Source organism: Phragmites australis, chromosome 12 (assembly GCF_958298935.1).
Source record: "Phragmites australis chromosome 12, lpPhrAust1.1, whole genome shotgun sequence".
Classification (NCBI taxonomy): domain Eukaryota; kingdom Viridiplantae; phylum Streptophyta; class Magnoliopsida; order Poales; family Poaceae; genus Phragmites; species Phragmites australis.
The window spans coordinates 4,716,933-4,733,501 of NC_084932.1; the positions used below are offsets into that span (position 1 = coordinate 4,716,933).

Genomic DNA, 16,569 nt, shown 5'->3' on the forward strand with positions numbered 1-16,569 from the left:
TTATAACTGCAATTGAAATAGCAACGACATTAGATTAAAAAAGAAACCAGTTATCACATCAGATTGACAACTGGATACAGAAAGACAACTGCAGAATCAGGATGCACTAGAACAAGTTATTGTATTTTTCCCGAAAGAGCCCTATTTTTCAAAGAATAGCATGACGTGAACACCTTGACATGCTATATGAATTGTACTTAAAAAAACAAAGATAATAACAACATATAACTGTGGGACCTTACCTTCTCGTCTATCATTATAACACAAATGCCACGTTCATCCTTGCCACGCCGGCCAGCTCTTCCACTCATCTAAGAATGCAGTGCATGTGAAATTAAAGTAAGAAGGGCTTGTATCTGTCCCCACTCTTGTATGAATGTATGGCTGACTTGCATTTCATATATAAAAGATTTACCTGTATATATTCTCCAGAACCAATATAGCGGTTAGTATCACCATCCCATTTTTTGACAGATGTGAAAACAACCGTTTTTGCAGGCATATTAAGACCCATGGCAAACTGAGGCAGAAAGATAACAAGGTCAAGACTGTTATCGATCAAATGGTGCAACGAAGAGTGGAAGATGCACTATTTACATAACGCGTGAAACGGTAGTTCTCTTACTTACCAATTTGAAAACTAAAGAAAATTCCATATAAATGGACCTCTAGATTATACTACATGTGAAGGGGTAAAAACAAGTATAAGGTTAAGTGGAATAATCAGGATAAAGATCATACTGTCTCAGTAGCAAAGAGAGCTTTCACAAGACCTTGGAAGAGCAATTCCACCAGCTCCTTAATTATTGGTAGTAGTCCAGAATGGTGTACTGCAATACCTTGTTTAAGAAGAGGCAACATCAACTCTAGGAGGTAAACTTCTATCTTCCTCTTCTAAACAACTAATAGCGTTACTGAAAATCTGCTCGATGCAATCCTTTTCCTCCAGTGTTGAAGTCAAGTTTTGACATAGACATAGCATGATGCTCACATTCTCTTCTACTAAAGCTGAAAATTATGACTGGTTGAAACTTGCGCTCCATAATCATCTGAAGATTAACAGTCACCCAAAATTAAGCAAGGATATGAGTGGCCGAGTTTCAAATAAGATATCAACAACTGAACAGTTAATATCTACAAGTGAGATGTCAACTGTGGCCTAGTCCTTTAACATAGTATATATCAGCAGAATTCAAATAATATATCAACAACTGAACAGTACATATCTACAGGTGAGATGTCAACTGTGGCCTATTCCTTTAACACAGCGCATTTTAGATTAGAAAAAATCATGCATGCTCAAACTGGTAAATTCAGAAAGCGCATTAAGCCAAAGAATAGAGTGCATCTTGCACTAAAGTATGACAGTGGCTGCCTACCATGACGATTCTGTATATGTCAGAATTCCCAGAAGCACTTCCACCTTTCGCAATTCGACCACTGGCTTTAGGTCCACCCCCCTTCCTTCCATCAAGTTGATTATTTGGCTTAATAAACGTGTCCTGCAGCTTCACAAAGATATCCTCTCTGAACTGACCATTTTCATCTACTACAAGGTAGAGACCAGAACCGCCTATTGGGAACACATAGTGCTGCAATGGTGTCGGCCTGAAGTCCGTATACACAACGTGGCAAGGCTGCTCGTGCAGATTGCATATCCACTCAGCAAACTCGGTCGCGTTCGACATGGTAGCAGAAAGAAAGACCATCTTGATGGCAGGGGGCAGGAAAATTATACTCTCCTCCCACACGACTCCTCTCTCACGATCCTCGTGTAATGTATCTCGTCGAATATAACCCAGGCAACCTCCTTGAGCACCTCGGAACCCCTGTAGAGCATCGCCCTTAGGATCTCCGTCGTCATGACCAGGCATGTGGCGTTCGGCTGGAGCGTGACGTCGCCGGTCATCAATTCGACATCGGAGAACTCCTGGCTGAGCTCCCTGTACTTCTGGTTGCTCAGTGCCTTGAGCGGGGATGTGTCGATGACCATCAAAACCTTCCTTTTCTTGGGTTCTTGATCAGATCGAGTTCGAACCAACATTTCTCTCCTTTTTTTCTTGGTTTCTTAGCCGAATTGAATAATTTCTGACGAGCTTTAAATCCATGCGATCCCCAGCGCTTCCTGATTTCCTGATTTATGTAGGCAGACCAGGAGAGGGAGGAGGCCGCGACGAATTCGAATTTTTGTCTCCGATTCGGAGCAACAATGCCTCTACTGCTCTGAATCGAAAACTTAGAGGCACTACTCCGAATCAGAGACGAAAATCCGAATTCATCGCGGACTCCTCGCTCTCCTGCCCTGCCTACATAAATCAGGAAGCGTGAGGATCGCATCGATTCACATCTCGTCGGAAGCTATTCTATCTGGCCAAGAAATCAAGAAAAAAGGAAAGAATGATTGGTTGGAACTCGATCCGATGAAGAACTCAAGAAAGGAGAGGTTTTGACAGCGAGCAAAGCAATGGAGGCGCGGCGGTTCGGCTTGGACGCCTCGCTGCCGCTGACGTTCAAGTTCCACCCCACCGACACCGACATCGTGGCCCGCTACCTCATCCCGCGCGCCGAGCTAGGGTAGGGGTTCCTTATAGACGGGACGGCGGGGAGAGGCTGCTCTTCTCCGACAGGAGGGTAGCGGCGGCGGCGAGCGGAACCCTAGCGCTGCGGTGGCTGCTGCCTCTTCGGCCACGAGTATTCGACCCAATTACTCGCTCTGCTCTAAATGGGCCGCGTGTACTAACTGTGAGAATTTTTTATTTTAAAACTTTTTTAAATCAAAAAATTGCAAATATATACCTTTTAATAAAAAAATCTTGAATCTGAGTATTCCTAGCTCTAGAAATTCGTAGAGCTGGAGTTATGAGTACACTAAGGGTCTATTTGGTTGGACGAATGACCCCAACCTGTATGAGCAGATGCGTATAATCTCATAAAGAAGCGTGTTTGGTTGTTTGTATCTGCTGTTCACGCCTACATTCACTCATGCAAATGCATAGTTTCATCCTGGCTGAGGAGTGAAGCTCTGCATCCGCTCATGTAAACGAGCCCACTTGTCAGTGTCACAAAATCATTTTTTTGTGAGTAACCAATCACAATCTCAACTCTTGCATCCACTCATGCGACCTCAAATTCAGTCAACCAAACAGAAAATCAGCTTATTGCATCCGCTCATGCGGCCTCAGATACAACCAACCGAACACTCTTCTTTTCAACACATGACTTCGCTCAGCCTGCTTCCCCTCATCCAGAATATACGATACAGCTCTACAAAACCCCGTTTGAGCAACCAAACACACCCTGAGGGTATTTGAGTGAGCTATCTTGTTCTTATCTCTACTACTATAATACAACTATTTGAATTTTGGTTTGACATCTTATAAATAGTATTCCCGCCAAATCCAATGTGGCAGCGAATCCAAAAAACCTGGACCGTTCATCATCCTCCATTGGACGGTCCAACACTCAGGGACTCGCTCGAGTCCTATCGCTTCTCGAGCCTATGAGACGCCAACATTCGCGAACCATCCCACCCCGCTTCCATCTCCAATACGGGATTTTGCTTCCTCGTTCCATTTGTCACCTTCGGATCACAAAGCCAATAAAAGAATGGTGATCCTTAACCAGGCTCTGATACCAACTGAAGGACCGGAACGACGACTAAAGGAGGGTGAATAGGAGCCTTTAAAAATTCTTTCCAAAAAGAACAAGACCTAAGAACGAATCACAAGTGAGCACAGCACACAACACAGCGGAAACAACTCGAAACTGTGCTCACAACGAATCACAAGTGAGCACAGCACACAACACAGCGAAAACAACTCGAAACTGTGCTCACAGCAAACTCCAAGACTTCTCTGATCAGATGAACAGCAACCCGAGCACTATGAACAGTACCCCGAAACCACAGGGTGAACAGTGAAACCAGCCAGGGTGTTTGGGTGAACAGTAAAGTCAGCCCGAGTGCTCGGTGAACGGTAAATGAGCTCGAGTGAACGGTAAATGAGCTCGAGTGAACAGTAAAATCGGCCTCAAAAGTACTTCAAACGAACAGAAAACCAGCCTCGAATGAACAGTAAAATCTTAAAAAGATCTGGTTCTAAAACATTGTTCACGAATGTTCATCAGAAGTTACGAACTGGTTGCAGTACTGAAAAACTGTAACTCAGAACTCAAAATCCACAAAGGAAAATTAAGCAAACGTGGTCCAAATCCAACGAAATTTTTACCACAGCTTCTCACGAACGCTGTGAATCTTTATCTAAAAGATCTCCTCAAAGAGATCAAGATTTCAACCTCTATTTTATGGATTCGACCTAAAGCACACAGAGATAGATGTAACAGGGAAAAACAACTAAAAGGTGCTCATATGAGGAAATAAATTTGGAATCACCTTAGATGTTCTCACACATGTCCTGGCAATCTTTTGCCCCAACAAAACACAAGAACTTGCTGTCAAATGCGAGGAGTGAAAAATCAACTCAATCTTCAAGAACAAGAGATTAAAAGGAGGGAGATCAAAAGTATCACAGAATTTCTAAACAACAGATGAAAAGAAATATGCACTAAGCAAGATTCATAGATACATAACTTGGAAACCACCCTTCATCCTCCCACTCTTGAAGAGAAAAAGGAAAAGATTTAAAACCCTAACCCCTCTCTCTCTTGAAGCCCTAACCAAGCTAATGAAGTAGCAAAAATGAATATTAGTCTTGAAAAGAGGTTGACATGCTCTGGTTTTGCACTCAGAGAGTTCTCTGCACCAGCCCTCTCTCTCATATATATATATATATATATAGGCAAATGGACAATTCCCAAAATGCCCCTAAGACTAATATATAGATATTATCCCCGAAGGGCAAAATGGTCCAAAACTTTAGTTGTCCATCGGACGGACCCAGCTCCTTCACCACTCTGCTTTGTCTCCAAGCAAGCTCCATGAAGATGCCACGCATCCTCCGACTCTGTCCCCAGTTTTGAGGAAAAACAGGCAAACCGTCCTCCATGCTTCTTCAAACATGAATCCTCCATGAAGATGCGTGTCCAACCTCCGCCATGACCTTCGACGCCTTCAAGCATTCACGCACCCGCCACCGGGCCGCCTCTCGCTTGCCATCGCCATTCCGCCTTGACTTGGTCGACGCCATCTCCATTTCCTTCTCTTCCAACATGGTTTCTTGCACTCTCCATGTGAGCGATGCGGATCGCCCACAGCTCCACCCGGCTTAGCACGGTCCATCGGCCACACACCTCCACGCGCCCTTCACCGCCTTTGCCATCGACCGCCGTGTCCATCCGTGCACCTACACATCATGAGCCAAGAAACACATCTCTCCACATATCATCTGTTTTCACCCACGGTTAGCCATAAACATAATCAAACCAATTGAAACATGCTACGCAAACCGAAAGCTCTCAATCACCAACATGTCAATCACTCATCATCAAATAACACATTTCCATTTGTGCTCTCACAATCAAACTAATGTCAAGCAACTGGAGAAGCAAGAGGCCGAGGTGGTGCACGGACAATGGCTGCCCCTGCATATACACTCAAAGGAACAAGTGTCTCCTTGTAGAAGTAGGATTGCGTCTCATAGAATCTGTAGGCTCCTATGTCTAAAAGCTTCACCTCCTCTCTGTGCTCAATCTGCACGTTCTTGCCATGCAAATCATGGTACCACACATTACCGTCCCGATCCTGTAGTATGATCCTCTCCCAGTGGATGAAGCATGGCTGAGGTACATACCGGTGTACAGATGGTGTTTGGATGCTATATTTTAGGAACCACTTGTGCTCAGTCTGACTTTCAAGAGCCCAAATATCCATCCCGCCAGAAAGCTCTGTGTTGTAGCGGCGCCACCTTGGTATATGGCTTTGGTATGGTATAGTCACGATACATACCTTCTCGTCTATCTTAGTTATATAGCAAGCAATTTTGGGGGTGGCACAAGAGGCTGTCTCTTTCATCTCAAATGGTGGAAGTTGAATCGATGCAAATGTTTCTTCCCTGAGATCAAATGACGCAACTGCCATCCACGGTAACAACTCCAAGATTCACCATGCAGCATGGTCTCAGAGCTCTGATATCTCTCCATTTGTCTTCGCCAATGGTGTACCCTTGAATGGTGTCGAAATGGAAAGGCTGTCCTGATTTATAGCGCTGGGGCTCACGGAGAAAGTGCACAAGCTTGTATTCTCTACTCGTCGGGTGAAATCCAAAGCTGTATAGATAGTGGAAGTCGTGCAACATTATCCCGTCAGGTTTCAAGAGATGCAAGCATTGAACTATTGCAGGATTGGCTATCTTCAGTGTGTGTATCTTGTAGAAGCAAAGCAGACCATTGCATGATGCAAAGAGGTGACCGTCCGAGTCCATATGCAATGCTGCCCATGTCCATGGAGACCATTTCTCATCAATGATCGTTGCATGGCATGGTTTGAGAGTCTTGGAATGGAGGGATGCCGATAAATCCACTTTAGGCAAGTAAAGGAGGAGGTGTTTAGGTGCACGATAGGCATGTTCCATGATGAAGCGGGGGTCACTGATCATGTTGCACCATTGCTTGCAGACTCTGCGCAGTTTAAGAAGAGAGCTTATGGGAAGCCTGAGAAGTATCTCCTCAATGACATCTGGTGGGATCCTTGTGTCAGGCTTCTCCACAGAATGCACCGTTGTGTGTTCTTCGCTTGCCATTACAAACACATTTCCACCAAAAACAAGCCTGCAAATCCCTGCAGAAAGATAAGGATTACAATGCGAAAGTGATAGACCATAAAAATAGATGTTCAGGGAGATATAAGCACCAACTATCAATGGAGTCATTCTACAGAAACATGGAATCACTTTGGACTCTTAACAAAAGGAAGAAGGAAGTCATTTCTCTCTGAAGAAGTGAATATAGATTGACAGATGGTTACTTGTAGTTAACCCCCCACCTCCACCAACTAAAAAGAAGACAAGCATATTACATTATCAAACATTGGTCATTCCACTGAATAAGTGTTTGGAGTTTTCATGGACTGCTGTTCACAGTAAATGTACTTCAGCCTTCAAAATTCCTTTCAAGGGAACTACTACCTCAATTCTCTTTCACATGTCTTTTTGGGCACGACACAGTCTCCAACACATGCCTTTGCCTATTACTTTTTCAGCTACTGGTAAATGGTAGTAAAAGTTGTAACACCGTAGCAATATGGATGGACTTTTGATGATAAATCAATTAGCATCATTTTATGTGAATAAAAAAATTCTGTATATTTAGTCAAAGTTCTGAAAGTCTGAGTACACACATTTCTGAACGACATCTACAGGAGAATGGAAGGAATAATTTTGGTGACTGCAAATACATGCCTGGTGTTTAGCAAATAGCCCAGAGTTTCTAACAATTTACAATTTTAGTGAGTTAGTAGTTAGTATAACTGTGCAAGTTCTACAGGTAAAACCATTAGGGAATGCCGAGTATTCCACAAAGCACAGCCTGTAGGTGCAATGAATGTCTGGCAGATTTGCCAGAATCTCTAGTAGATACAGCAGCAACTGAAACAAACCACATAAAACTCTAATAGTATGACTAAGAAGCGGATGAGGTGTCCTGGCATCATCTAAGTTCTTTTATACTGCATTTGGATCAAGTTCTGGCTGTGGCTTTCTCATCATATGCAAACTTTCAATAACAACTGTTCTGAATATGTCTGTCAAATGAAAACATTTTGTTGAATCTATTTAAGGACTTGAGCCTTCAATTATGCCATAGATGACCTCAAGACGAATGTGCGCATGTTCAATTAAGAATTCATAAGTTCTAGACATAACCCTCGGGCCTGAAATTTCTGCAGCACATCTAACAAATCAACTGATTCAAATATTTTCTCAATGCAATAGAACTTGATTATCTGTTTCTCCAAGGGAAACTGGTTGTATGTACAAGTAAAATATCAAAGAGTAAAGTTCTAGGACAACAAGATCGAAAATTCCAAATTGAATAAGATTAGTTGGAATATACTGCGATCTTAACTGATAAATGTATATTTTTTTATAGGCAACAAACCACACCATTTCCTTTCTCCTTGTTGGGCTCATTCTTAGTATATGCCTTGTTTGAAGCATAGAATACCACATAACACATCTTCTAGCAAAAGTCAATACTGAATAGAACTAATATGTGAACTACAAGATAAAAGGAGGAAGGAAAGCCGCTGAAAACTGGTAGGGAACAAGATACTCACTGAATTCCACTGCATGATAGGCATACGAAGGTCCAGAAATTAGTGCATACATATTGTGGTCCCTGAAATGAAACAAAAGGCACTTGTGTGATTCGAGTAAAGTCAAGGGAATGATATCTAACATCACTTGGACAGGGAACTGAAACAAAAATGTGGCACTGATTATATTTTGAGCAGCACAGCAAAGGTAGGGTTTCAACAACAGATACATATTGGAAAACCAATTCTACTCCCTCAATAAATGGCATAAAACTGATGAAAGCAACACGGAGTGCACTTACTGACATGCAAATTACTAAAAGTTCAACAGTTCAGTCAATAACAAATTCATGGTAAAAAAATACAAACAACAGCTATAGATAAAGGTAATGAAATCAGTAAGGAGCTCTAAATGAATCAACGGACCAATTCAGCAATAGTAACGGCAGCAACATTTAGGAGTTTCCCAATCTAAAGTAACCTAGGGACTACCCCCCCCCCCCCCCTAATGATCAAACCACCGGGGATCAAAGGTATTTAACAGACAACTGCAGCTTAACTTCAGTTGTCTTTGCCTTTCTTAAAGGCTTTGTACAGTTTTTTTTTTTCTTTCTTCCTTCGTATAATAAATTTACCACAGTAGGGGTTTCCCCGACTGTTTTCCCCTCAAAAACAACTGCAGCGTAAACACACGGACCAACGAGCCAAAGTTCACAACAAACTCAATAAACTGTTGCAAATCTGAGCTAATTGCCCAACATTCCAATCAATAGACCAATTCCACTGCCTCCCATGCAACGATCCACGAAGAGAAACAGAACAGACGCACCAATCAGCTTAGCGACGAAGCAAACATGCGACAGAGGTTACTACACTGTTGCAATTGATGCACTTGCGGTTGGGCGGCAGCTTCATGAGGCCACGGATGATCTTCTCGTTCCTCTCCTCCTCCCTCCGGCTCCCCATCCCCACCGGAGAAAGCAAAAATCCCCCTCAAAAAATTGGAAGGATTCACCCGAAAAGCAAAAATCCCGCCCGAAATTCTAACAGGCTCGGTCCGAAATTGGCGAGCCCTAGCTCGATTGGGGCCGCTATTCGGGTGCTGATGGGGGATTGGAGGGGTCGGCGGCTAGGGTTTAGCGGAGGGGGAGGAGGCTAATGGGAATGACGGCGATGGCGAGCTCCTTCGAGAGAGGGAGAGATGGAAATGGGAGAAGGGAAGGTGAAGCGAGAAAAAAAGGCTTTGGATCGGTCGACGCCTCTCATCTCAGTGAAGATTGCAAATACCGCGAGGCCGTCCTCATCCCCGTCGGGCACTCGGAGCGACGCCGACGCCGACGCCGCCAGGACCTCCGGCCGCCGCTCCGGATCAGAGGTTGGTGCCCCCTCGTCGTCGCCCTCCGTGGACGGCGAGTGCGGGGAAGCGGGGAGGAGGGGGTCGGCGTGAGCGGTGCGCGCCGCGGCGAGCCCGCCGGCGACCCGTGAAGGAGATGGCAGGAGGCAAGGGGCAGGAGGTCGGCCGCGCGGGGGCCGGTCACACCGGGTGCGGAGGCCAGGCTCACCGACCGCGTAGGCCGTGTGCTCCGAGAGCGAAGGCGGGCGCGCCGCGGGCCGAGGACGCCGGGGCCGGAGGCGGGCGCACTGGGGCTGGAGGCGGTGGATGCCGGGGGCAGGGCGCGCGCAGAGGCAGGCGGGCGGCGGAGATGGAGACCGAGGCCGCAAGGAGGAGCGGCGGACCATGGGTACAGGCGGGCGGGTAGAAAGGGTGCCGGTGCGCGTATGGGGGTGAAGGAGGGCCAAACGCGAGGTTCTCGCGTGAGAAACCGGGGCGTGGACGGCGTGGACGTGTGGGAGGTGCGTGGACGTGTGGGACCGCTATTTATGCATGCTGTTAGATGGAAATTGTGTAACAGATCTAACGCTGTCAAATTGATTTGAGTAGATATGTGTTAGGTGAGAAACAATTAAGCGAAAACTCGTGCTCTATAGTAGTGTATATATATATAGATTATGGAATAGGACTTCTATGTTCGTCTATTTTACTATAGCTCAACACAATGATGGCTGCAAATTAGACTCTACATGATTTTTTTTTTTACTACCTCCGTTTTCAAATAATTGACACTAATATTGTTCACTGTTGTAACTTTGACCAATAATAATTTTTAAAATATTTAAGCAAGTAAAATAAAAATAGTATTGTTAGATTTGTCATCAACAGTAGTTTAAGGATGTTGTATACTTAGAATGATTTACGTGTGCATTTATGAAAAAATGACGGTTAAATATTGATGTGTGAAGTTAACAATAATAATTATTTGAAAACGGAGGTAGTAAATGAATTGGTTTGAAGATGTTTACCAAGTCTTCACGTGCAAGGCAGGTGCAACTTACTAGTTTTAAATTAAAAATAATAACTTCAATTTCTTTATTATAGTCTATAACTTTAAAATCTGATATGGAGCTATAAGCTAAAACTCTGCCAAACAGAATCTTAGACTCGTTCGAAAGGGTGACATGTTTAAAATTTTAAAATATGGCGTTTCAATTCTCTTAAAATTTAAAACACTATCGGAGTAGTCATGGAAAATTCTGAAAAATTCCGTGACGTAGAGGCTGCTTTAGCTCTCAAAAATGAAAAAATTACGTGGTACGGCGACAGGCTAGATCTGAGATTTTTTCCAAATGGAGGTATGTATTTGCAATTTTTTATTTTAAAAATATTAAAATAAAAGATCGTAACTTTGAAGCCGGGTGACCTGTGCTCTCAGCTCCGAATCGGAGACGGCCTCCTCCCTCTCCTGTTGGTCCCTACATAAATCAGGAAGCTAGATCGCATCGATTCACATCTCGCTATTCGATCCTACGAAGAACCCAGGAGAGGTTTTGACGGCGAGCAGATCAATGGAGGCGCGGCGGTTCGGCTTCGACGCCTCGCTGCCGCCGGCGTTCAAGTTCCACCCCACCGACGCCGACATCGTGGCCCACTACCTCCTCCCGCGCGCCGTCAACTACCCCAACCCGCACGCACACGCCGTCATCGACGACGACGCCTGCAGCTGCCCGCCCTGGGAGCTCATGCGCCGCCACGGCCACGCCGACAGCGACCACGCCTTCTTCTTCGGCCCCGCTTGCCCCCCGGGCAAGGAAGCGGGGTTCACGAACCGCACCATCCCCAACGGGGAATACGGCGTCGGCGGCAAATGGCGCGGGCAGAAGGGCGAAGAGCAGGACCTCTTCCTCGTGCGCGGCGGGGCCGGTGGCGCCGAGATCCACCTCAAGTTCAAAAGGTACAACCTGACGTACTATCGCCATGGGCAGGAGGGGAGCACCGGGTGGGTCATGCACGAGTACCATATCACCAAGCCGCCGTCGCTGCTCCCCGGCGCCGTGCTCTCGCGCGTCAAGATCACCGACGCGGCCAAGAAGGAGCGCCAGGAGCAGCGGAACAATGCCGCCGCTGCCGCCGCCCAGCAGGTTGTTCCGTGCCAAGAGCAGCAGGGCCCCCCGAGCAACTACCTCGTCGATGGCCATGCCGCTGGAAATACCGTCGCGTTGAGCTATGGTGCAGGAACAAGCGGCGGCGCGCAGTCTGATGTTGCCCACCAAGGCGGTGACAATGGCGTTGTCATGGGAGGCTACTACACTGATTTACTCAACAACGCCGAGGAGGGCGACGGCTACTACGTCGACAGCAACAACGACCACCTCAACGAGGACATCAACAACTACCTCGATCTGGGCCAGGGCGACGGCGACGGCAGCGACTATTTCACCTTCGCAGACTACAGTAATTTTGATCACCCTGACGGCGGCAACGGTGATTGAAAAGCAGAGAAGAAGAAGCAATGCTAGCTACAATAGTGTACACAAGTAGTCCCACCCATGCGTTGTTACTACGGGTACAAGACATGTTTGTTAAGAAGTAGACGTTTTTTTTTTTGAAGTATCCATCACTGAAATTACTTGAATTATATAATTTAGGTGTTTTATGCAAGTAACAGAAGAAGTTCTTCGAAAATGTGAACTAAAAGCTATCTCAAATTCACCTCTCGTATAAAAGAAGTATTTATTTTTCGATTCTTGAGTAGTACGGCTGAATAGGTATGGCAATCCCTATGGCTTCGGGTCCTCACAAGTTCTACACTCGGTGGGGGCGGACGCGGGTTCCGGTTTGCGCCCACGGCTGCGGCGACAGCTATCGGCGTTGGGAACGAAGGCAAGGTGAGAGAGAGATGGAGGAGAAACAGGACTAGTCGAGTGTGCTTGGGTAGTATTTTCAGTCGATTGAAACCAAACGTTCGGACGGTTGGCCTCAATAGTCGATGTAATCTTCATACCGGGATCGATATCGTACCTTGTGCACTATTATACCTTTAGAGGCATAATCGGTTGGTTGATCATACTGCTAATTTGGATCAAGAGATCATACTGCTGCTACATGATATGTTAGGCTTCAATGGCACATGAGAGAGAGAGGATCTCGCGTTTCAGTCAAGTTACAGTTGAATCCATTCATTCAGCTGCCTGAAACACCTGATGACATGATCAGTTATCAGGAGAAGAGATGGTTTCAGTGTTATCTGGACACCTATGTCCAAATTTTCTTTGCCGAATCAGATACCCGAATCCTGAATTCGAGTCAGATTCCAACACCCGTGTCATGTCCAGGTATCACTAGATGGTTTCGTCCCAGCACATCTCACACACACAAACACTGTTCACATATGAAGCTACACAACAATAGAATCAAGAAAAGAAGAAACACATTCCTCCAAGAAAACAAAATGGAACTGAGAAGGCAAAATACCTCAAATTAACCTTGACCTAATGACATCTAAGATTAACTAAGCTCTGTTTCTCGTGCCCAATCAGTAGCTCTATTTCTTGCCCTACGCTATCTCTGCCCATGGCTTTCTTGAAGGCTCGCCCGTCGATTCATGGCGCTACCCCCACCAGCTCCATCTGGTCCTCCAGGTACTTGTGCAGCAGCGCCGCCTGGTGCCCCTCGCCCTCTGTCTCCAGCGTCGACCGCTCTCGACCGCCGAGGTGCACCTCCCCCTCTCCACCACCACCGTCATCCTCCGGCGACGGTGAAAGCGGAGGATGGCGACGCAGAGCACCGGCAGCCAGAGGAGCACCAGCGGCAACATGATCGGGAGGAGGCACAACAACAGGCAGGCCGACCGCCACGCCGGTGCTGCGCAGCGGGCGGACCCCATGTGCATCTAGCGGAAGGCCCCAGCCGGGCTAGCACGATGTCTCTTTGGGGAGGGGGGGAGGGGGGAGCCGGTGAGCCGCCACGGAGACGGAGTTGCGGCGGGCGGGTTGTCGTCTGGACAAGTAGACCGTCTCTTTCCCGGCTGCTCTGCTTTAAAAGGAAGTTTTTTTTTTCTAATTTACTTTGATGTAAAGAGTCCTCTGCCTCTTGTTTTATGATCTCCCCCTGATATTTTCCCTTTCTTCTTTACGTGTCGTTTTCTAATGATTTTGTTTTTCTTTTCTCATGTGATGAGATATCAGAGCTCACTATTTTCTTTGTTGAAACGAACGGATACGAGAGCTGTCAATTATATTAATAGGAGATGGTGCCCGAGGGGCAAAAGTACAAAACACCCTAGCACGGTGTTGAGAGGAAACAAAAGTCTATTCTCTCTGAATCAGATAGCCTAAACACCCTGCTAGGGAACGGAGAAAAAAAAGCCCTGCTAGGCAACACCAGAAACTTCACGTTAAGGCTGTCTGATTTGAACAGATTAAACTTTTGTTTCCTCTCAACACCCTGCTAGGGTGTTTTGTACTTTCGGACGAGGTCAATGTTTGGTCGGTTGCCTAAAAGTCTAGTCTCTCCTAATCAGACGGCCTAGACTCCCGCTCCCTTCTGCAGAGAGGACAGCGTAGCTCACTATTTTCTTACACTCGTTAGGTTTTTTCTAGGAACTCTTCAGATTAGAGCACACAAATTAAGACACGGACACAAACTGAGACTTGAAAATTAAAACAAATGAAAAAAGAAAATGAGGGAGGGTAGGAATTAGGAATTCTTTGACCCGTGGCTTGGACGGCTTGGATTGATTGTAGTAGGTTGAGCATATGTTTTCCTCGCTGATCCGACTCGGATTAAGCGTGCAAGGCTGGTCACACGTTTTACAAGCGGAGAGAGACCGGCACGGTGGGGACGCCACGTATTTAGGACGTGTTTTGGTTGAAGTCCCTTATGTGCCAAGGTGCCAAGTCAAAATTTGGTCTAGCTCAACTTTTGGCTGATTTGGTTGAAAGCCAAATTTTGGCTGACCGAAAGAAAATTTTGGCATGCCAAATTTTTGCTTCACACAGCCAGGGCCTTTCCCGGGCGAGCAAATTGGCTGCCCAGCTGGCCAAAGTCAACCCCTGTGTGACGTGGCAGCATCTAATAGGTCACACATGTTCTAAAATTTTAGGATCAATAAATTTCAAACCATTTTATCTTCTAAACTGTATATCAAATTTATGATATTTTTGCACCATAATATTCCTTATAATTAGATCTACAAAATAAGATATTATAGGACTATATTTTGATGAATTTGTTTTTGATAAATGGGACTCACATGTCATACCAAAAGTTTTATTAGACTTTGGCATGGTTACAATCTAAACACCATTTTTTCCTCTAATTTTGGTACATATCTCAAATTTGACTTGATCACGAATTAAACATTATCTTTTTGACCCTAATTTAATATGACTCTTATTTTGACCATACCCAATATTTGAACAGGCTTTTTAAGATATACAACCAAACATGCCCTAGTCGTTGTGCATTGATTGATGGCAACATATGTGATTAAAATATTCACGAGGAACATGGAGGAGTGCGTGATTGAAATATTTTTTATATTTAATTTTTTTGCCAAGATGATGCTTTGGATTTGACTTTAGTTATCATACTCTCTGTCCCTCAGTCCATCTATGTAACACATATTTTAGAAAGAAAAAGTCTTCAAAAACAGAATTTGATATTTAGTTTCTTTTCAATATATTTGTTTACGCGAAAAGATGTCACGTCAAACACTGAGCACTTTGTGTACAAACCGAACCGAAACTCCCTGGAAAGACAAGAAGTTCCAGTCTCCCCGATCGGAAGTTCCGATCTGCGTACTCAGCGAGCAGAACTGTCGCCATGGCACTGCGCCGTTGAGCCTTCGTCGTCACCTACGCTCGGGAGGGACCCCTCAGCCGGAATATGCGACTTTCCCCAACCACCGGCCTTTCGGCTTGACCGAAAATAATTAATCGGATATTCCGGTTTTAACATCGGAAGTTCCGATATGGCCGGAAAGTATGATTTGTTCCAAATGTAGATCTCTCGGGTTGGACAAAATATTTAACCGGAAGTTCCAACCGAAATACCGGATATTCCGATAAAAACTCTGGTGAGAACAAATTTTTAAACTCCGGACCATCCGGTGTTCACAAAAACTGGAAGTTCCGACCCAAATATCGGATGTTCCGACGTGTCAAATTTTCCAGCTCTGAAATCCTTCACACTATGTCAATTTTGGTCATCAACACATATCCCCCGGTTTTTTTGGTAAAGCTTGCATGCCAAAAAACATACCATCTCCCCTTATACCTTACTTAGGGCAATGATCAATACATTGGCCATGAATATTCCTTAGGACGATGGTAGCCCATACATCGATCATATTTTTTTATGCATCTTGCCACACACTAGGATAAAATTTCTTCAAGTATCGTCCATTAATAGCTCTAGACAATTTCTTCCCTTGCAAACTTTCTAGCAAATAAGAATTTCCAGGGACGATACTTATAACTTTATACGGACCTTCCCAACTCGAAAACGACTTGCCAAACTTGTTGTCCTTGGACCCTATAGGCAAAATAATCTTCCATACAAGATCATTAATCTGAAATGACTTAACTTTTACCTTCTTGTTGTAAGCTTTGGCTACCCTTAATTTGTCCTTTTCGATCTCCCTCAAAGCCTTCAACCGTTCATCCGTCACTCCATCAATCATGTTCATCATTAGATCATAATAGTCCACAGTCGATAGATTATTTTGCTTGGCCAACCTCAAAGCATTAAGATTTACTTCAACAGGTAAAACAACCTCTTGTCCATAAATAATTTCATACGGCGTTACTTTAGTGGCACCATGTCACGTCCTAAATTCTGTAATCATGTAGTCAATCATAATTATGCATCATAAGTATCGTATTTAATTTTTGAGCAATTTTATTTTGGAGCACTAGAGTAACTCGTTTTGGGTCAATGAAAAGAGAGAAAAGAATTCGGGAGAGAATGAATAGAATTTTTGCAGCTGAAATGGACTTTCTCTCTAACATGTGGGCCCACTTGG

General features: G+C 44.9%; 2 protein-coding genes and 1 pseudogene across 2 annotated transcripts; 1 reads left to right on the top strand and 2 right to left on the bottom strand.

The window, feature by feature from the left end:
* Positions 1-2,224, bottom strand: part of LOC133886249 (DExH-box ATP-dependent RNA helicase DExH10-like) — an 88,930-nt pseudogene extending 86,706 nt beyond the window's left edge.
* A 1,729-nt stretch (positions 2,225-3,953) lies between these two features.
* Positions 3,954-10,067, bottom strand: LOC133886250 (putative F-box protein At1g50870). The gene is given in 4 exon segments (XM_062325998.1): positions 3,954-6,029; positions 6,031-6,733; positions 8,228-8,289; positions 9,494-10,067. Coding segments are annotated over 4 exon segments (1,326 nt in total). The 5' UTR covers positions 9,511-10,067; the 3' UTR covers positions 3,954-5,485.
* Positions 10,068-11,110: 1,043 nt separating this feature from the next.
* Positions 11,111-12,034, top strand: LOC133886281 (NAC transcription factor NAM-2-like). The gene has a single exon (XM_062326033.1). The coding sequence runs from the start codon at positions 11,111-11,113 to the stop codon at positions 12,032-12,034; it is 924 nt and encodes a 307-aa protein (XP_062182017.1).
* Positions 12,035-16,569: the final 4,535 nt, after the last annotated feature.

Coding starts and splice junctions, on each gene's coding strand:
- LOC133886281 (XM_062326033.1), top strand. CDS start 11,111: ATGGAGGCGCGGCGGTTCGGCTTCGACGCCTCGCTGCCGCCGGCGTTC.